Source organism: Ursus arctos, unplaced genomic scaffold, assembly GCF_023065955.2.
Source record: "Ursus arctos isolate Adak ecotype North America unplaced genomic scaffold, UrsArc2.0 scaffold_8, whole genome shotgun sequence".
Lineage (NCBI taxonomy): Eukaryota > Metazoa > Chordata > Mammalia > Carnivora > Ursidae > Ursus > Ursus arctos.
Genome location: NW_026623100.1, coordinates 63,038,946 through 63,060,877, shown reverse-complemented (window position 1 = coordinate 63,060,877; position 21,932 = coordinate 63,038,946). Strand labels below are relative to the sequence as shown.

The 21,932-nt window shown below is 53.9% G+C and overlaps 1 protein-coding gene across 1 annotated transcript in view; it reads right to left on the bottom strand.

Moving 5' to 3' along the window:
- The window catches only part of ALK (ALK receptor tyrosine kinase), a 655,077-nt gene that overhangs the window by 14,775 nt on the left and 618,370 nt on the right, over positions 1–21,932 (bottom strand). The window contains exons 16-26 of the mRNA XM_044379628.3: positions 20,198–20,380; positions 18,863–18,961; positions 18,200–18,352; positions 17,077–17,181; positions 15,031–15,217; positions 14,215–14,305; positions 14,019–14,083; positions 12,247–12,376; positions 5,764–5,861; positions 2,284–2,376; positions 103–204 (exon numbers count right to left, since the gene is read on the bottom strand). Of these exons, the coding sequence (XP_044235563.2) occupies positions 103–204; positions 2,284–2,376; positions 5,764–5,861; positions 12,247–12,376; positions 14,019–14,083; positions 14,215–14,305; positions 15,031–15,217; positions 17,077–17,181; positions 18,200–18,352; positions 18,863–18,961; positions 20,198–20,380 (1,306 nt within the window). The remainder of the gene's footprint in view (positions 1–102; positions 205–2,283; positions 2,377–5,763; positions 5,862–12,246; positions 12,377–14,018; positions 14,084–14,214; positions 14,306–15,030; positions 15,218–17,076; positions 17,182–18,199; positions 18,353–18,862; positions 18,962–20,197; positions 20,381–21,932) is intronic.

Genomic DNA, 21,932 nt, shown 5'->3' with positions numbered 1-21,932 from the left:
TCTGACAGCCCGTTGTAGAGGCGCGCTGACTCATCTCCTCTTACCCTTCCCGGCGAGAGCGTGGGAGCCCTTGGCTCCGCGCAGGGGGCAGCGGAGACTCACCATGTGTCCGTTTTAGAAGTGAATATCCCTTCCATGAAAGCCTCTGGAGGCATCCATTTGACGGGCAGCATGGCGCAGCCTCCTTTTCGGTAGTAGCTCGCTCTGTGGGGGAGAAGCGGAGACCCACACTTGGTCCCGGGGCAGCTCCGAGTGGGAGCTTGGCCAGGCAACCACAGGCCGCGGCCATTCCAGAACTGAAAGGAACGAGGGGTGCTTGTGGCTCGGGAGGAGAGCAGGGGAACACAGGCCGTTGAAAATTAAGAACTTTATTTTATCCTGAGCTGCATTAATGACGTCACAGGCAAAGACTACTAAATTAGCTCACACCTTCAAAACCAGCTCCACCCCCAGCCCTGTGTTCTCCTGTTGGGGGGTGCTCGGGGGGGAGCCCCCCACCAGCCGCCTAGATTAATGACTTCAATAAAAATGGACAGTGGTCCCCCCTCCTCCATGGGGGATATCCTCCCAAGACCCCCAGTGGCTGCCTGAAGCCACAGATAGTCCCAAATCTCACATGTAGTAGGTTTTTTCTTATACATACACACCCACGATAAAGTTTCATTTATAAATTAGGCACAGTGAGAGAGGAACAACAAAAACCACAATGGAACAATTACAACAATGTAGTGTAATAAACGTGAACGTGGCCTCTCTCTCTCTCAAAATGTCCTCCTGTCCTGTACTCGCGCTACTTCTTGTGATGACGTGAGATGATAAATGCCTACGTGCGGAGCTGAAGTGAGCCCAATGACGCAGGCGTTGGGACCTGAGGTCAGGGGACTGGGGACCCTCTGCTGGTGTGTCAGGGGGAGCATCTGCCTCCAGACCGCACAGCTGACGTGAACAACTGAAACCGGGGAAGGAGAAGCCGTGGGTAAAGGGGGAGCCCTGGGCCGAGTATTTACTCTGCTGGGTGCTGAGGACGCGAGTAAGTCATAGTCTCTCTCGCCCCAGCGTACTGTTTAGGGGAAGAAACCGACCCCCAGACGCCTGCAAGTGTAGACGAGCACGTATGGTGATGTAGGGGTGTGTGCAGCTCACTGACACAGAGGCGGGGGTGAGGGCCAGGAAGAGCTTCACAGACGGGGGCCGATGGAGCTGAGTGCTGAGGAGCTCTCGGAAGACCATTCCTGACACACGAGATCGCACGCGTGTGTGGGGACAGTGGGGCCACGGGCCAGCTGGGGGCGAAGCTAGGGCCGCGGAGCTGTCAGGGCTGTGGATGGAGAGGAAGGGCTCGCTCGCTAAGTCAGGCTGCAACATTTGTATCTGGAAGCAAGGGCAATCTGGGTATTCTGAGAAGGGAGGGGAGGGGCGCTGAGACTCGGAGAGGTAAAGAGAAGGGAGAGTGGAGCACCCAGTCCTCCCTGCGCTGCTACCCTGCAGGAACAGGGTGCCGTCAGCATTCCCTCCCCTGTCGATCGCTACCAGTCCTATGGGGGCCTTTGGGGCTCCCCCGTACTCTCCAAAGAGTGAAAGCGTCTCTCCTCGCTCCACCCCTGGACTAGGTGGGGAGGGCGTAATTAGTGACCATGCAAAGGAGTGACTTGCTCAGCTCACGCAGCAAGTCGTGGTTGTAAATAATCGGCTGAAAATGAAACGAGGGTTTGGGAAGAGAAGAGTGAGATAAAGTACGATGGAAGGTTTTTCTTTTTAATTAGAAAAATTATTTTAGTTTTTAATGTACCCTTAAGACACTGACAGGGATAAAGAGATGAAGCCGGCCTATGGGCTCGGAACCCCCTCCTGTGACTCCTGGTGCAGGTAGACAAGACTGGGGAGCCAGCCCATTATGTTGTCAGCCCTGGGGTGCTCCTGTCTGTGCTGATGGAAGCCAAGTCCGTTTAGAATTCCCAAATATTGAGGAGAGGGGTTAAGCAAAAGTTTACTGAGAATTTTTTCCCTATCAAGGATCTGGGTTCCTCTGTGTCTGAGAACATTCTGAGATTGGAGAGGTGGAACCAGACAGACGATCTACTTAAGAACACGGTGTCAGTGACACCGGTCAGTGTGATCCTAGAATTAGACCACCGGGCATGCGCACTAAATTAAGGTGTTGTATGTGCTGGAAAGGGACTTAAGGAAATGTTAGGTGGCCAGAGATGACTTAGGGCACAGGCAGCCACGTCCCATTCTGTCCAGGGGATGGGGCTTTGATGGGTGAGGGCCATCTCTGCTCACCTGTAGATGTCCCGGGCCATTCCAAAGTCTCCAATCTTGGCCACTCTGCCAGGGCCCGGACAGGTCAAGAGGCAGTTTCTGGCAGCAATGTCTCTGGGAAGAAAAAAATGAAAGAGAAAAGGCACTTCCTAATTTTATTTCTGGGAAGAAAACAGGTAATATTCATCCCAAGGATTCTCACCTCCAATCTGAAGTTCAAAGAATTCCCTTCTCTGCCCTGTTTCCTTTACTACGTTATACTTCAGTACGAGAGAAATAGCTAGGCCAGTTCTAGCCCTCAGAAATAATAGGCGAGTGGAAACGGATTAGGGGAGATGACTGAAAATGTTTAATGGGATAATAATAATGAAAGTAATGATGATAAGAACTAGAATTTATTGGCCTTTTACTCTGTACTAAGCATTGTTCTAAGTGCTTCATGGGTAATTATCACAACAACCCTAGAAGATACAGGGTGCTATTCTCGTTTTATTAAAAAACTTAAGCTAAAAGAAGATCGTATAGGGACATAAGAAATGCCATTTGGCCTACGTTGTTTTGTACAGATTGCTGTTGGTTTCTGCGAGTTGCCTGAGGAATGTTCTGGGAGAGCATGACTTCCATGCTACCAAGTTCAAGCCGGTCAAAGTATTCCCCAATAATCCTAGTTTTCTTTTTAAATAAGCTACTATTATTCTTACACTCATGATTTTCACTAATGCCTTTGCTAAGCTGTATGCATCACAGCTCTGGGGCTGAAGCATCTTTCCTTTCAAGTCTTAAAGTTATCGTGTCTTCTTTGCCGTTGCGCTCCAGAGGGCCTGTTTTCCTGCAGCATGCCCGGAAGGCATGATCAAAGCTCTCCAAGACTTGTCCACTCATCAACTGCTCACCCATTCTTCACATGCATGTGGGAATGAAGGGTGCATCCAGAGAAAGCCTGGCATGGGTCTCTAATAATATGAAAGTCCTGGACAGAAAAAAAAGTATTTCTTAGGGAGTACAGGTGGTGTTTTCATATTTTCAACCGGTTTCCCAAAGGTCCTGATCTTTGGTGGACAAATAAGGACGTGGGCAAACTAAGCAGGATCTGGACTGGGGGTCACTAAGACACTTAAGATACCCGAACAGTGGGGCAGAGCGGGAGATGGGTGTTGTTAACGCCGCTGGCCTGATGCAGAGGGTTTCAGTTGAATTTTGAGGAGCAATGGTGCATAAAATGCGCTAATAAAACTATGAAAGCATAACATATATGACATCAAAAAGAAGAAAAATAGTAGGATATATAGCTGTTGCTTCCCAAGAGAAATATACTGAAGTAGACCAGAAACAATATTTGTATCTCCAGGAAGGTCTTTACGCTGATGTGCATGAAATGATTGCTGAAAAAAGTGACCCTGAATTTAATGGCAAGAAAGTGATGGGGTATCACAGAGCACACCAAGAACTGGTCGAATGACCCATAATTCTTGACATGGCAATAAACCACGTCCAAAGGAAACAGATCTAACAGGAAATGTGAGCCTGTGAATCTGGGGAAGGAGTTCCCCTCCGAATTCAGGAAGTGGAGGTGTGCACGCCTGGGAGCCGTGAATCTTGAGGCGGCTGTCGGTGGAGGAGAGAGCACTAGAGGTCACACTGCTGTGGGAGTGTGTGTGCCACAGAGCTCGTACGCAGCCAGCGAGGAGGTGTGAAAGATGCCTTCCTAATGCCAGTTACCCCGGAAGAAAAGCTTTGATTGCGATGGACAATTTGTTAGATGTTGCCTTTTGCTTATAAAGCAGACCCTCTGATACATTCCTGATTCGATCTTTGACAATTTCATTTCTCAAAAAAGATAAAAGTAGCAACAAACTATTACTCTGGGATCTAATTCTGACCTTCAGTAACTATTTACAGATGTGGAAGTGATAAGAATCTTGAGAGAATGTGATCCTGTTATCTCATTATAATAACAAAGCACTGTGATATGGTCGAAATGTTTCACGGCTCCGGGAAAGCAGGTTTTCAAACGTCAGAGGAAAGAAGAAGGTGATCCCTCAGTCGGAGAATCTGGACACTTGGTGACGAACATGGGGCAGAGATGAGAAAGCTGAAACGATCTCGGTGAGAAGGGAAGGAAGGTGGCCAGTGTCACCAAGGTGACTGCCCAGCTTGCTCTCCAGGGAGTCCAGACTTAGAGGACACAGACAACAGGTGGAAAGGTGGCTCTAAGCCAAGAATGAATTCCAAGAAGAGCACAACCTTGTCCTGTCTGAGCAGCAGTAAAGCCCAGAGCTGAGATTTATGGAGAGTTCTGGGCACAACAGAAAGGGCAAGAACAATGGCAGGGTTGCCCCATGCTTTGAAGCAAAGCGCGTGGCTTTGGAGGAGAGCATGAAGGATTGGTCCCAGCTCCTTTTTCACTCCTGTTATTTCTATGAAGCACAAGACCTGCACCTGGGACAGAGTTAGAATCAAGAGGAAGATCTGAAGACTAAAGTGATGGAGTGACAGTGAAAGGATAAGCCGGGGTGAATGTTTATCGCCTTGTTTCAGGAATGACGGTAGGAGCCTAGGCGAGTGCATTTCTTGATCTTTAATTTCTCCATTTTTATTAGGGCAGAAAGCATAGCTTGCTATCTGCTTACATGCTTTTCCATTGCTGAACTCACACAGCTTCCCTCATTTCCTGCTTTGTACTTACATGTTCTAATTATTACGAACGTGTCTTATACTCTTTGAAGACATGCGTTAAAAAGTGATTGTTCATTCAGCAGGCTGGTATTTACTAACTGAGAAGCATATCATTAGGAAGAGCTCTGCAAAGAGCCTAACAATCTATTTGACTTTCCAGATTTCAGAATCAAGGTGTCAGCTGAGAAAGTCATCAACATCCACGTGGAAAGAAATACGTATAATCCATCGTGTCTGTAGCATTATGTGTGGATTCGATGCCCCAATCAAACACCATTTAAACATAAGCGTCCTATAGAGTAGAGGAAATGAAGTATGGAAGTAAAGAAAATGATCATTATGTTTCATTTCAGAGTATTTTAGAAAAAAATTAATGTATCCAACAGACATTAATTTTGCCGCATGATATACCAGGGATACGAAGATGAATAAAACAGGGTCCTTACCTTCGAGTTACCCATAGTCAAATATGTGAAACTATGAACTCCTCTAATTCCCTTAGAGAGCTCGGTTTTCTAGGTGGGAAAAACATTAAAGGGAGAGCGGGCTGCAAGGTACAGGCAGGAGTCCCTGTGGAAGGTCAAGAACAGCTCCCTAGATCTCCGGCCCTGGGATGGATGTTTTATGATACCCATTTTACATATGGGGTAAATGAAGCCCTGACAGAGTAAGTAATTATCTTAAAGACAAGCGAAGCTGAGTCATCCAAACAACTCTGGAGAGAGACCTACCATTCTGCTCTGCAGGGGAGGGGGGTCTGGGCCCTGGAGATGTGTAGGGAAGCATACGGAAGGCAGAGGGTAGAGCAAGGTCGCTTCGACTCACCGGTGGATGAAGTGATTTTCCTCCAAATACTGACAGCCACAGGCGATGTCCCGAGCCACGTGCAGAAGGTCCAGCATGGCCAGGGAGGAGGGCTGGTTCTGTGGGGAGACAGAAGGGCAGCACTGACGCGAAGCTCATGGGCACAAAAGATCTCAAACATGGGCTTTACGAGCCCGCGAGGAGCGAACTCGGACGCGCCGTCCAGCTGGGTCTCAGCCCCGGGCGCACATCAGAAATCACCCGGCAGCTTTCAAAGCACCTGCCCGGCCTCGACCCAGACCAATGAACCCGCCTCTTGGGGGCGGGGGGCGTGGTGTTCTTAGCTTCACAGCCCCCCGGGTCCATGCAATGTGCAGCCAGGGCTGAGAGCAACCCAGGATGGGGCAGGGGTCCCGTCCCCTTCCCGTGTATTCTGCACATTCTTCCACCTCAATCTTCACAAACATTCAAACCTCCCAAACTTATAAACAAACCTGCAAAGAAATCAAGGGAGATAGGTTTTTAAAATGTTCTGTTAAGTGTTTAAAAATATTTAAAGAAATAATCTGCTTCAAGAAGATCTGGACCTAAAGTGGACCGGAAAACAAAAGTGTCCAGGAAATGCCGGGCAGGTGAAGAGCTATCTCAGGCTTTCCTGTGTGAAGTCTCTTGTGCAAGAGGGGATGTCACCCCACCCGCGGGGTACAGCTCATCTCAGCGTTCTCGACAGCCTTGCTGAGCACCTGGCAGTCTTTCCCGAAGGCTGCCTCCCATCCTGGTGTCCCTCTTAATTCCTAAATCCCCGAAGTCTGCGGCAGCCTGTTATCACTCGGTGTCCCATTCACTCTGCTGTTGTGTTTATTTGACCACATCCCCGAGTAAACGGGAAGGTCCCCAAGCAGGGATTTCAGTGTCCACTTGCACAGTACGCGGCATGATGCTTGGCCCACGGCCGCCGTTCAGTGGATGCTGGGGGTGGGCTGGCTGATGGCAGCTGAACTGTGATTTACCCAGATGCCGGCTGGGAGTTTGCTCTGCCCCAGACCAAGGCCTCCACAGGACTCCCTGGAGCAATAGTATGGATCTACTAGGGGAGGCAGGGCGGGGGCGAACTGCTCTAGGGCATGCTTCCATTCTGGGGGAGACAACCTTCTGCCCATGGAACACCAGGCAGCGCCTTGTATGCAACAGAGCAAGTCCACGCACAGGACCTCCTTTGATGTAACGCTCTGTGCGGTCGTAGGGAAGAGGGGGAGAAGGCTCACATTGAAGAGGAGAAGGCTGAGGGCTCAGAGAGGCTAAGGGACTCACTTCAGGTCACACAGCCACTAGTGGGGAGCCCAAACCACCCTGAGCTGGGCTTTAAGGATCTGGGTTGGGGGAGGCAGGATTCTAGGAGTTAACACTGGGCTGTTGAGGATCACATGTCCAAGAAGGGATGGAAAATACATGGACACAGTGCTCAGTACCCAACTGAATCAGAATACAGTGCACAAATGGAGGGAGCACCATAGATCAGTGGCCAGTTGAGCTGACCTGGGCTTCATCCCTGCTCGTCCTCTACTCACTGCGTGACCAGGACTAATTACTTTGCCTGTCTCCAAGCCAGTGTCCTTGTCGGGGAAAGAGGCATGGCACTATCACCCTCGTTAGAGTGTTACAAGGACCCACAACAAGAGGCAGAGAGCGGATCCTTCATGAAGGGACCCGCAGTTATGGTGGGGCAGCTGCATGGAGGACTACGGTACTCTCAGGAAATGGTCCCTGGGTTGGGCTTCTCAAGGGTCCTGATGAGGGTCAGAACCCCTGGGCACTGCGAGAGAGACAGTACCCATCTCCTGGGGGGGAAAAGTAATATATTTCCAAGGGAAGTATTAATCCTTTTTGCTATAGTATTAGAAATATCTCTCTCCAGGAAAATGCTCTGTTCCTATAAAAGAGGACCAGTCGTAGCTTCCCCTGAGTCTCTTTGTGTCTTAGCCCCCATCACTCAGGATGCAAGGACCATTGATGTCTTAAATGCCTCGCGTGCTGCAGGGACCAAATCTTCCCAGGCATTAACCCGTGGGCTGGGTTTATCTGAGCTCCCTGTCTTTGGCTACTTAGAGCAAATTAACTGCTCCACTAATCAGTCTGCACAGAATCGGAGAGTTGGCAACCTGTGTGTGTGTGTGTGTGTGTGTGTGTGTGTGTGTGTGTGTCTGGGGGAGCATTGGGGAAGGTTTAGATGTTGTGTCAAACTGATAATTAAACCAGCAAGGCAGAGGATAGCGAGTGTGTCCAATGACATTTGTATCGATCCTGGGCAAAGAAGGAGTTGGAATCAGGGTCTTTTTGTCACTGATTCACCACTGAGTGTGGCACTTCCTTTGGCCACCATACGTTCTTTGGGCAGCATGGTCAGGGACATATCTTGTCCAGCACTTAGAGAGGATTTTGTTCAGTATTTCCCAAAGCGGGCTTGTGGGATGGAATTTGATCAACAGGCATGGGAATTCCCGGGTCAAGTCGGTTTCTTGAGCACAGGAATTATCAGTCTTTGCTCTAGACTGATGTCCACTGCGAATCAGTAAGAGAGCAGTCGGCATGGCTCTGAAATGTGTTTGACCACAGAGTTCTTCTGAGCATGCGTGAAAGTGTGCAGCTCCTTAAGGCACTGGTGTTCCCCCTTCAGGGACACTGTTTAGACCAATATCCTACTTTTACAGGTGAGAAAGCAGGCCCAGTGAAGGAGAACGATTTCTTTGGTTACAGCTTCTGAGGGACTCTTCCCAAAGGGTAACGTATATACTAATAAAATGCAGAATAATATTGAGATCTATTCCTTCCTGAAGCAGCTTCTCCTGAGCCATTTAGAGGTGAAGAATCCCAGGAAATGGGGTAGGAACTGTTTTACTGGTGAAAAACAGAATAGGGATATATTTTAAAGATTGACTTATTTATTTTAGAGAGAGCGAGTGAGCGAGCGAGCAGGGGGAGGGGCAGAGGGAAAGGGAGAGAGAATCTCAAGCAGTCTCCCAACTGAGTGTGGAGCCTGACACAGGGCTCCATCCCATGACCCTGAGATCACGACCTGAGCCGAAACCAAGAATCGGATGCTTCACTGACTGAGCCACCCAGGCGCCCCCAGAATAGGGATATATTTTAAATCAATGCATATAAGGGCAAGAGAGAAAGGTGAAAGGAAGAAGCAGGTGCAGACAGGGAACTCAAGCTACAAAAAGCAGCAGAAATCCATTGTCAAAAATGATGAGAAGTCCCTGTGGCTGGGGCCTCTTATTTCCTGGCTCCCGATGTGGCCAACTTTTCACCGGCACCAAACTCACCGTCATGCGTTTTGGAGCCAGCATTGGTTTGGCAACCTCGGAGCCAAAGATTGACCCTTGGGCATTAGCCCAAAGCCGAGGTCTCACCTGGACACTGTGATCTCTGGGGTCCAGGAGCCTCCCGTGTACTGAGAGCATCTTCTCAGAGCCGCTACCCACAGGCATTGCCATGTTCCAAACAGGTACAGACACTCTCGTGGTTAATGACGGCCACCTTTAACTGAGAGGTTACTGACCCCTTAACGGCTTCTGTCATTATTGATTGAATCAACGGATACCAGAGACAGCTGTTAGCCTATATCGGGCATATCTTAAACTCTCAATAAATATTTGTTGAATAATGATTGGGTCTGTAAAATTACTTTGACATTAATCTTTCCTTCTTGAGAAGGTGGGGTCCTAGGACCAAATGAGGTTTTCAGGAAATTTGTTTCCATGACAGATGAGGTCGGCCAGGGCCTCCGTTCTGTCCCACTGCGTCTGTACATCTGTTCTCTCACTTCATGTTCGCACACCTGTTATCTGAAGCCAGAGCCTCTGAGACCATCTCTCAGGTCCTTCGATCCTGATAGTCTATGGAACTGCTGGACCCCAGGGATGGCAGGAAGAGAGGACCAAGACCTTGTCTGATTCCGAATGCCCCGCCAAGTGGCTGCACACAGCAGGTCTCGGGTAAGCCCTGAGAGTCTCGGGGGTTCAAACAAACGAACCAGGTGGAACTCAGGCCTTTGAATCCTGAGTGTCACAGCTCTACCCATCATCTTTCGATGTGTGGATTTCTTCACCTGCGATGCTCACCGGCCAGTCCCTCTCTCCTTCATCCCGTGCAGGGTTACTGGTATAGCCCCCCACCGACGACAATGCGTGTTCCCTTCTCACAGTCACCCCCATCCTCACCCGGCTAAGCTGGATTTTGTGGCCCTGAGAATCCGTGCCCAATGCCTGACAAATCTCCCAGACCCCCAGGGAAGCTGCGGCCACCAACGCATGTGTGAGGGCTCCCTCTGGAGAGCTATAATCCAACCTTTCAAATCACCTCCCGTGGGCGGGCGTCTCAGGAAGGACCAGCTCACCTGGGATGGGTCGTGTGTATGAAGGTGACGAGCAGGATGATTGGGGTGCTACCAGACTTGGGGGCGTGGCTGGCAAGGAGAGCCACACAGGGGAAGAGCGGGGTCAAGGTAGATGAGTGGATTTGGTGAGTGGGATCCTGACCCTCAGAAGCGGCACGCCCAAGGAGAGTCGAGTATCTTCTGGCTGTGGGCATCCCTTGGGCAGCGCCTGCCGTTAGAGGCCACAGCTTGGCATCAGGCTCCTTAGGGTGGTGCAGGGGGTAGAAGGTGGCGTGAGGTGTGAAGGATCTGTCTTTCCTTGCTGGTACTTTGCTCTTCGGGACAATCTACAAATCATCTTCATCATCACAAGAGAGAGATGCTTTGGTTACAAGACAGAGGGACGATTCCCCACCGCCAACGTCCCTGGGCTTACCAAGTGATGGGGTCCCTGGTCCCCTGTACAAGCAAGTCTACCCTTCGTGTGTACCACACTTCCTTCTCAAGCCTCAGGAGTGTCCGGTAGGAAAACCAGAGCTAGATCTCTTTCCAAAGTGTGATGCTATGTGTCCTTATTTGACCTCTGCCAGAGCACTGCTGAGAACCTCAGGGCACAAGAGCTGAAGCTCTGCCTTGCTGACTGGTGGTGGGAAAGCCTTTGAGGCTGGTGTCCAGACCCGGCACAGATGTCTGCACAGCTGGCTGTATGGGCTCTCAACGGCCCAACCTCATCTTGGTATTCCATGGCTTCCCAAAGAGGATCATTGCGAGAAACAGCATGGTAGGTTGGAGCGAGCACTGAATCAAGAGTCCCAAGTTCTGAGTTCTAGTCTCAGTTTTTCCACTTCCTGTGTGGCCTCAGCAAGTCACCAAACCTCTCTGAGCCACAGTGCTCTTAACTGTAAAATTAAGGTGAGATCGATCCGTCTACTTCACAGGGTGGTTTTCAGAAACGTGGCAACCACGAGGAAGAGGAAGGTAATGCTGAAGAGGGTCATTATGAGATGGGGTTGGTCCTTCTCCCCCCCCCCCCCCCCGCATCCTCCTGCCCTCCATGGTCAGGTGTGCACACACGCATCTTTGCAGGGCGTTAGACCGGGTTCTTCTTAGGTGCTGAGACAGGTCACCCAGAGGCTTGTAGGAATAGTATGGAGGCTCCCAGGGCTACGGTATCCTAACTTCAATCGGACTGACGGTGGGGATTAGAGCAGGTGTGACCTTTCAGTGTTTCTGCCTCTGTCCGAGTCCCTGAAACACGGTGTTCAGTTCTGGGCTTTCTGTCGCAAGGCGGCCGTCCTCTTGTCCTGTCTTCCTGGGGGTGGAGAGGGTGCAAATCTTCCCTGTGGTCTTCATGGTCCAGCAGCGACTTGAGGAAGCTGGGTCCTAGCTCAGGGGTCTGCTCTGCTCCAGTTCCTGGTGTTCAAGGCCTCCGGAAGACCCTCCAGTGACAGGAGTGGGCCGCTGGACTCTGGGTACACCTGGTGGGCTAGTCTTAGAATTTAGAACAACCTCCAAGATATTCTAGTCTTGAGCCCTTGGATTTCACACTGCCGATCCTGAGGTTGGGGGTTCACAGTCCTAAGCCGCATGGTTGTCTAATGGCCAACCAGGGCTGGGGGGTGGCATTCCTGGGTCTACTCAGGTTTCTTCGCTCCCCCAAGCTCCAGCCCCTTAATCATGACACACATGGAGAACTTTCATAAATATTTCCGTATTTTATTTTGACAGTAAATCCACAAGGTCAGGATGTCCCCACTTTAGAGATGAGGATAGTGGGGTTCAGAATGAGTTGATGTAGAATGCCCTGCCCCCAAGTCCGTTGAGTGAATGACATGGCCGCCATGAGAGGCCCCCCCGCCCCCGCCCGTGCTTGTCCCTAATTCTCGCAATCAGTAGGCCACAAAAATGGATTCAGGCTGGAGGACCCATTGCACAAGCCTGGCTCAAGTTCCCCAGGGTGGGCTCGGCTGGCATCTACCTTCTGTCTAATCTCTCCCGGCCATTCCCCCAGATCCGCCCAAGGGCTGACTCCCTCGGTTGCTCCTCAGGCTGCCCACTCTTGCCCCTCCCACCCTCTGCTCCATCCCCCCGGTACAACCACTAGGGAAAGACGGGGTCTCACTCACCGGGCGAGGGCGGGTCTCCCGGAGGAAGGACTTGAGGTCTCCTCCTGCCATGAGCTCCAGCAGGATAAATCGGGGCAGGGCTTGCAGACTCACCCCAATACAGCGCACGATGTTCTGGTGGTTGAATTTGCTGCAGAGCAGAGGGGAGTAACCAAATTTAACTGAGCTGAGTCTGGGGAAATCTTAAGCAGGAAAAGCAGGAGACAAAGTTCTGTTTTCGGCAGCTGCATTATGTAAATGTGCTCGGTAAATGCGGGGAGCAGGGCTCCCGGACGGAGCCTAGGCTGGGGAGAATCTCACTGCGGAGCAGGTGGAAGCCGCAGAGGGCAGGCCGGGCAAGATTCAGTCTGCCTGAGAGTGTCTGGCTGGAGGCAGGAGGAAGCTGCACAGGGACTTGGTGAGGAAGTGGGGTCGGGGGGACAAGAGAGCGGCCAGTGTCTTGGACGTCAGTGCATGGACTGCTTGCTAGGAATCATGTGTGTTCTTTGAGGAAGCCGTCAGGCAGAGAAGCTGCAGGAACTGCTTCCTACAGGGACTGGGGGAGCCCTGCCAGCTGACCGCGTGCGAAAGAGAGGGAGGAAGAGGGCCATGGGTGCGTCCCGCATGGGTGTTCATGGGGAGGGACTGAGTCTGGCCAAGAGGCCCTACGATTTGGGGCCTAAGATGGGGCAGTGGGGCCAGCGCACTCCATGTGGGCACATGTGCAGAGCTGAAGGACTACACTCTTCACCGAAATACAGCAGTGATGGGAAATCAGCAATGGTGAGACTGGATGATTTGCGTCTCCTTCCATATCATCTTATGATTTCCAAGTTTTATTCAATAATCATGTATCACATGTCTAATCAGAAAACATGCTACCCTTATGCCTTCGGCTCAGGGCCTGATCCCAGGGTCCTGGGATCGAGCCCCGCATTGGGCTCACTGCTCCACTGGGAGCCTGCTTCTTCCTCTCCCACTCCCCCTGCTTGTGTTCCCTCTCTCACTGGATGTCTCTCTCTCTGTCAAATAAATAAATAAAATCTTTAAAAAAAAATGCTACCCTTAAAGCAAGGGGCTAAGCCTGCTGGGCACTCTGCTCTGGCCCCAGACCCCAAGGGTACCTCACATTCTGTCCCGGCCTTATTCCCCTGTGACTTCCGTGCGGTGGGTGGGGGGACCCCAGGCCACCCCACTGTGTCTGGATGTTGGAGGCTCTCCAGCGCCACAGGAGGCCATGAGCCCACGTGGCGAGAGCTCAAAGTCAAACACCTGTGTCCTCTTGAAGGTGCTCTGCTGTCAGACCTCATGCCCTCGGGAGCCCTGGGCACTGAGATTTCTAGTGAGGGGCCCCAGAGCCACACATTGAAGGGTGCAAGTCAGCTGGTGTGGAACGGGGTGCGGGGGCCTCCATCCTGTTTAAGGATGCACTTCCTTTACACAAGATCTGAGAGCTGGGATTGGTGAGGGGCCTGTGGAAGAGTCACCTGGGGTGAAAGTGTATCTTCTCCTGTCAACAACTAGCACGCTCTATTAAGAAAAGGGGGGACCCGCACTGGATGACACAGGGGTGCTCGTTGAAGGCAGAGTGATACCTGTCGGATTATTAGGCCACAGAGACTTTTTTCTCGGATGACCACCTGGGGCTATTTCACTCAGGTAAGATGTGTTAAGAATTTTAGGGAGTCTCCTGGTGGAGAGGAAGGGGGCGCTGGAGGACAACACCGTTTCCCTTGGAGACTGACAGGAACATCCAACAGGGGTGGGGGGTGCCTCTCCGTGGCTTTATTTACCTGATTATCAGGGCTTCCATGAGGAAATCCAGTTCGTCCTGTTCAGAACACACTTCAGGCAGCGTCTGGGCACAGAAGGGGAGGGTGGGAAGGTGGAAAAGGTTGTGAGCCGCAGCGGGGAGAGGCTGTCAGCCAAGAGCTGAGGCCCACAGAGACTGCCGCCCAAGGTCAGGCCCGCGATGGAGCTGCCTCTTACCTTTACAGCCACTTGCAGGGGGCTCGGGTCGCTGGGCACTCCGGACACCTGACCTTCATACACCTCCCCGAATGCACCGTGGCCCAGTCCCCTGTGCAGACGAAGAGGCAAGGTGAGGCAGAGGGGGGCGGGCCACGAGAAAGAGACACACAGGAGGTTGGGGTCACGTGTGCACTCAAGAGTAATGCCTCCCACCTGGCTTTGCTAGACCATCCCAGGCCTCCACTGCTTTATCTGAAAACTGGCAAGAAAGGTTCCAACCAGGGATTCGGGACACTGGTTGAATGTTCATTCATTCAGTGAAGACTAAGTAAGTCTTTGATATCCGCCGGGGTCATAGAGGTGAGGAAGACATGGCCCTGCCCGGGGACCGGCTCCCACGCCCTGGGGAGGGACAGATCACTGGTGGACACTCCTGCGGGGTGCGCTCAGTAACTGATGGAGGAAGGCCTGGGGTGCTCTGGAAGCTCAGAGGAGGGGCACTTTGCTCCACCTGGAGAAGGAGGGGCCAAGAAGACTTGGGGAGGGAGCACCTGGGTGGATTTTGAGGACTGCCCCGGCTCCCTCCCATCTTGTTCTACTCTCACTGTGCAAACCCCATGAATAGATGGGGCGCTTAGACAATCAAATACCCCCCCTAATGGCCCTAAACATTAAACCTCCTCCTCCCGGGAGGGCTGGAAATGCCCTGAGAGGTGGCTTTGCTGGCCTCTTGTGGCTAGAAAAATCATGGTGCAGGGATGACATCCAGCCCCCTAGGGCGCCTCCCCACTGGCCATCCCCGCCCCCGCCCCAGCACAGTGGTGGGGCGCTCACCGGATGAGGGTGATGTTTTTCCGAGGCACCTCCTTCAGGTCGCTGATGGACGAGGTCTTGCCAGCGAAGCAGTAGTTGGGGTTGTAGTCGGTCATGATGGTCGAGGTGCGGAGCTTGCTCAGCTTGTACTCAGGGCTCTGCAGCTCCATCTGCATGGCTTGCAGCTCCTGGTGCTTCCGGCGGTACACTACGGGCAGGTGAAGGTTAGCTGCAACGTGGTCTGCACCAGACAGCCTGGCCCCTGAAGCCCAGCATGGGCTGCCTCCTCCAGGAAGCCTTCCTGGATCGCCATCTCCTCCTTGGGGATCTAAACGTTTCCATCACACTTAGTAATACTAACAGAATGAAAGATCATTTAAAGGAGCTGTACAGTTTAAAATCATGTAAATGGAAAAGATTTTATTGGCTCCCACAGGAGCAGAAGCCCGTTAGCTGGGGTCCCCGGAGAAGCAGACCCAGGACGGGATTCAACGTGCAAGGATTTCATGAGGGGAAACGGCTGAGAGGCAGTGGGGAGGGGCTCGGGCAGGCTGGGAGAGCTGCCAGTCGGTGCTGAAAGTCTGATCCCCAGCGTGGGAGCACGAGGGAAGGTTGAGTGAGGACCCGAGAGGACCATGCACTCTAAACGAGTTTCAGCCAGACTGCCGAAAGTTCTGAAGCTGAAGCCGGCCCTCAGAGGGGTCCCCTGTCTCCCAGGGACAGACCTGCCTTAGAGTCTCTGTGGAGCCCTGTCACTGGGGGGGGGCGAACGTGGCCGTGGCCTTGAGAGTGCAGCTGGGGGTCCTGGTCACTTGGGCTTCCTACAGGTGGAAGCTGCCACGGACTGAAACGGTCCCTTAGCTGGTATCCGAGGACCCACGTGCATTCTAATCCCACCTTCGTTACTGACAAGCTGAGCAACAGTGACCAGGTCATGTGACCTCTTTGGCCCTCCGCCTCCTTCTCTGTAAGCAGGGACAGTAACTCCTGCCTGTCCCCAAGTGCCGCCGCCCCCCACTCCCTACCCCTACGAATGTCGTAATGAAACGAATTCACCAATGTAAAATGGTTTTGGGAAGTTCTAAAGGGCTCTACCAGGGCAAGTGACCATTACCACTGTTCTTACTATCTATCTGTGGGAATGTTCTGTAGGGCCAAGTCCGTGGGAGGCAGGACGAAGCTGTGATGCACAGGGTGGATTCTCTTTCGAAAGCCCAGTTTATGGGCCAGGCCACGCGAGTCGACGGCTGCGTGCTTAGGCCCCCGCTCTCTGAAATGGACCAACTGCACTCATAGGGTCAAGGGAGGAGTCAGTGAACCAAAACGTGCCAATCACCCAGCACGTGGTAAGTGTGCAGCAAGTGTTAGCTCTCATCACCCTGTCCCTCGGAAGGATGGCATCATATGGGAATAACGCCTGTTGCCATCCCCTTGTCCACCCCCAGGTGCCCCTACCAGCCCCCCGGCTGCCCCAAAGGGGCTGCTCTGAAAGCGCTGCTGGGGCTGAGCCTTCCCCTCTGCCTCCCTTCACATCCCTGCCCACCTGCCCTGCACACTTGCAGCACTAAGAGCCTGGCTGGACCGCGCCGAGCCCTGCCTATCTGCTCACCTTGGCTCACAGGCCTAACAGAAACACTTAGAAACCAACTCCACACTGCCTGCTCCATGTGGGGAACGGTGGGGCTGGCGGTGTTCCCGGGGCCTGAGCCAAGCCATGTGTCCACTGAAGCCCATGTCTGATGGCAGCTGGAAGTGAACTCTGGGGTGGGGTGAGCGACTGTGTCCTCCTCTGCACAGTGCCTCCAGAAGGCTCTACGGTGTGTGTGTGTATGTGTGTGTGTGTGTGTGTGTGTAGGTGTGGAACCAGCAGTTCCTCTAGGGAGCTGGCATGGTGCTAGGGGCTGGGGGAAGGGGCTTCTGTGGTAGGCTGGCCGGGCTGCTCTAATCACCACCCACCCAGAGTGACACCTCTGCATCATGGCAAAGCAGGGGATGCTCTTCTGTTCCACCAGATCGGCCTTCCTTGCTCCCCCCCGCCAAGAAACCCCGGGGCTCTGGCACACTCACCAATCATGATGCCGGAGAAAGCCAGGACCAGGGCGGCCACGAGGGCTGAGGTCACGACAGACAGGACCAGCGAGAGCGGCAGGTGGGGCTCTGGGGTGGGGGACACTGTAAGATAGGTCCCCGTGGGGCACTGGTGACAACGCTAATCACCCTCTCAGCTGACTCCAAGAGAGAAACACCCTCCCCCAGCCCAGACTAACGCCAGCCGCGGCTCCCGCACCCTGGAGGCCGTTTTTTTGCAGAGGGCCCGGGGCGGAAAGTGGGCTCATTCTGGTTTACAACCTTCAAGAGTAGCTTTTGGGTGGAGGGAACACGTGACTGGGATAAATATCAAATTCTGGACATTGATCCCAAACATCAAGTCCACAACGACAGGAGGAGGGTGGGAAGGTGAGGCAGTAGTGGCTAGGGAAGAGAATCGGAGGCCTTAGGTGACCAGACTCAGTATGACCCGGGAGCAGAGGCGGCCCGTCAGTGACACCGGGAGGCTGAGTTACTGCCCATGGTCCCCAGAGTGCTGGGCCTGGAGCACGGGAGGGAGGGCCTGGGTGCACACTGGCACAGCCCACCCTGGGACATCCTGCCCAGTCCTGGACACTACATCTCATAAGGACATTGTCACTGGAACGCCTGCAGACTCGGGACACAGGACGAGGAGGAGACATAAAAGTGTCCTGTGTGAACCGATGGAAACAAATGTGTCTTTTTTGTCTGGAGACTTGAAGGAGGAGGACCCAGGTCGGTCTTCAAACCCCTGTAGCGCCTGAGAGGTGTTGCAAGCCCAGCTTGCAAACTCTGGATGGGACAGCGTGCTTTGGGAGTGTCGAGGTCCCTGGTACTGGCGGTGTTCCAGTGTGGACAGCATGGCCCTGTGGTGGGGACGTGGGGGTTCATGCCCTGGCTTAGCAGTGGGACTAGACACGTTAGGGCTCCTTCACTGGCCATGACCCGCCTTCCACACACAGGTCCCTCTGCCCAGTCCTTAGAGCACCCCTGTTGGGGCGGACAGGAGGGGGTCAGGACGCTTACAAAACTGCATCTGAGGAGAACCAGAATCGTGGGAACCTGCTGCAGCCACTGTGGGTTCACACTCCGGGCCCCTTCCCTGTCACCGCCCTCTTACCAATGCAGGAGACGCCATCGTCAGCCAGCACTGTCCCGTGGTCACAGAAGCAGATGACCTTGTGGCTCTCGGGGTCCATGTGGCACTCGTCTCCCTCACAGTGGCTGCAGTTCAGATAATGCTTAATATTCACTTCCCCATGGCCCTCCATCACTGGCGACAAGAAGGGAGGATGAGCCTCGGGTTGAGGCCGTGAGGACCTCTCTGCACCCCGTTCCCGGTCTCTGTGCTTTCTCTCTGCTGGTCAGTGTGGGTCCTCTAGCTCCTGTCCCTACGTCCCACGGCCCTGAAGGACCGCTGTGTAGAGGGAAGTCCCTGATGCATCTGAAGGAGCTCAGACAGAGGACGCGGGGCTGCATTTTTGTAGGTGGATGGGAGGGTCGGAGCGCGTGCCCCTTGGGCTGGCTGGCCCGGTCGGGGCGGGGGACTGTTACTGCCGCATTTTCTTGGACCAGTCTGCCTGAAAGTCAGTCTTCTGCCTCCATGTGCATATCAGACCACACATCCTGACTTCCAGAAAACTTGCTGAGATGAGCAGTGGGCCTGTGAGGGACCCATAATCATGCCTTTGTACCTTGGCCTCGTGTCAGTGGCCCTGAGGTTTTGTCTGGGTGGGAGAGCTGCCCTGAGCAGGTCAGCTCTGCCGCCTGGCAGAGGGGATACCTTTTAAAGCGGGGGTATACAGGATGCCCAGCGGACTGATGAAAGAGACCCCGTCCTCCCCGTCGATCTCGGGGTCATTGTTTGAGGCCGCGTTGCCGCCTGTGCCAAACCAGAGGAGAGTTTAACGCAGAGAGGCAGGGGGCCCAAGTCTCAATACATTTGCACATCAGCGGGGCATGCAGGGGCGGTGAAGGCCTCAAGGTGGGGCGGTGGGGAGGGAAGGGAGGCCTGGGGCACAGGGGCGGCACTTGGGGTGTGGCTTGGTAGATGCTGGGTGTGAGGGCTACGTTCCCTTCAGGTCCGGGCCAGCTCCCGCCGGGGAGTCCCCAGCACTGCACTGGGGCTGCTCGGAAGCAGTGCATGTGAACAAGACTCAGAAGAGGTCTTGTGTCCTCAGGCTGGACTAGCCCCTCGGGGCCTCTTCCAGAACTAGCCAGGCCAGTAGTACTGAGGGGTTGCTCTCCAGTCCCATTGGGGCAGGGTAAGACATGGGGGGATGGGCCCCTGTGCCTTTAGGCTCCTGTCCCTCCTTTCAGCTGGGCTGGGTTATCTTTGGGCTCCCCCCTCAGGCTCCTCCCGCCCCCCCTCAGAGTTTGGAGAAGAGCTGCAGGTTAACACAAGCATCTTACACACGGCGTAAAGCAGAACACAGACAGAACATCACAGAGCGTGTGCATGCATCGTGTCCTAATCTGTGGGGGTGGTGGAGCCGCTGTCTCCCAGCCTCTCAGCCCCGCAGCCTCACAACTTCAGAAGGCTCTTGTGCTCTGCTCTGAAGCTCGGAGAGAGCTGGGGCCAGTGGCCAGCCGCTGGCCGATGGGCTGGGCTGGGCCTGCCCATTGGCATGGAGAGGGGCAAAGTTCTGGAAGCTGGCGGGCTGGGGCAGGGAAGGGAGAGGGAGTCCGTGAGGCCAGAGGCCACAAACCAGGCCCTTAGGGAGCTGGTTTGGCAAAGACTCAGGCCAGGCCGTCCAAAGGGAGGCACAGGCCTGGGGAGCGTGACCTCCAAGGTTCTGGTGCCAGCACGACTTTAGGGGTGGCTCAGAGAATAGTCTAGGCATCAAAGCCATTTATCACTGGTTTTGGGAGAGGGGGGCATCAAGAACACACGAGATCTTGAAGCGGTTGCTACTGAAGCCTTGAGGCAGGATGCTGGCTCGAGAGCCAACACCCTGCCTCTGGCTGGTCCTACGGGGCCGAGAGGAAGACGTGCATGGTGACATCACAGTCCACACTTGGGGTGGCTGGGGGAGGGCAGGCGAGGGCCAGGGAGAGGACAGGGGGTGCCTAGGACTAAGGGGGGGGGAGTGACACCTTGAACACGAATCATCTTTACCTATATATCCTCCGCCTCCTCCACCTGAGGAGCACCCCCCTCCACCCCCTCCGAAACCCCCTCTTGTCTCCCACCCCCACTTCTTCATGGCCTGGGGGCAGGAATGTCCTCCGGTGGCACCCTCCAGCAAAGACTTTCCAGACCAGAGCAAGGAAGTGTTATCATTCCAGCCACCTCCGCCACCTGCAGGAAGAGACGGAGAAGACCCCAGGTGAGAGGGCGCTGGCTAGTTCCGCTCCCCGCTGCTGGGTCTGGCAGGAGGCAGGACGCCACGTGCTCTGAGGACGCTCGCTCCAGGCTCCAGCGCCAGCGCCCCGTGGGGCCTGGGGGCTTCAGCAGCCACAGCTGGGAAAGCAGGAGCGTGCCCTCTTCCCTAGTGAGAACTGCTTCGGCCACAGCCGTGCACATCCAGCTGGGACCACGCTTCAGACCCCTGCTTCCCATCAGGCCTTTGGAGCAAAAGCTGGGGAGAATGCTTGGTTAGGGATGGGGGACGTGGGGGCACAGGCAGCATGACGGTGAAACTAATCCTCTGCCTTCTCTCCATGCCCCCAACTCCTGAAGCTCAGGTTTGTTTCATTAATGCTTCTCACCCCAACAAGGACCGGGACCCACCAGTCTTTGGGCCACCAACTGTCAAAATCCTGCTGGGGTCACTGCAGTGGGTTCCTCTGTGGGAATCCTGGACTAGGCTAGGCAACCCGATGGGCTTTATTGTTTACTGCTTCTGAAACCCTGGGCCATAACTTCCCTGTTCTGAGCCTCAGTTTCTTCACCTGTAACTTGGGGATAGTAAGACTTGCCTCATTGGGTTGATGTTCAGACCGAAAGGGCCAATGGGCATGCCAAATGCTTCCTAAACCACGACATGGAGGGATGGTTGGGCGTAAGAGGTGGAACACAGGTGTGCAGAGGGCTTCACACTCTGAAGCTTTGTCTTGCTTGACTGCTTCTAAGGAGATGCTCCAAGCTCAGGGGCACGGAAGCTGGGGGTGGGAGGGGGTCGGGGGAAGAGGTGGGCAGTCCCCTTGTGATGACAGCTGTTGGGGCTGTGCTTCCCACTGCCTGGGGCTGCTCTGAACTCTCACGGAGGAAATGCTATTTACAGAGCCGAGGTTGAATGCAACTTTATCTTCAGGCCACAGGTTAACCACAATCAATCTCTCCTGCTGGCCCTTGAGATTCCAGGACCCTCTTTGTCTCCCCCTATATTGTTTCGTATGACATTTCAACAGGCGGCCTACTGCAAAGACCCCACAGTACTTTCCGTTCCAGCAGGTGCCGGGTGGTGAGGACCTGGAGAAACAGCAGTGCGTGGGTCTGCAGAACCACGAGTGTTAACTGGCCTAGAAGGGCCTTCTGGAAGAATGTGTGGCAGAGGCTCTTCTGGACCCCGAGGGGGCAGCAGGGAGACATCGAGGTGGGGGAGCTGTGGAAGGAGAGCACTACTGTGCTAGAGAGGAGCTGGGTTTTAGGACAGGAGGCCAAGGTCAGGAACAAGCTCAGTCTAGAACAGGGACGATCAGAACTGAATCAAGGCCCCCAGGTAAACCAGCTTGGGACGCTGCAGTCCTGTGGCATCCAGCTCGGGTTTCAAGCGGCTGGCCTCCCTTCTGCTAGCCGGAGGATGGCGTGTGCGCCGTTCAGGGCCTTTGATGTCTCGTGGCAAAGGGAAGGCCCCTCAGCAACATTAGGGACCTGAAGTGGGCCATGAGCGTGGATGAGAATGACCGGG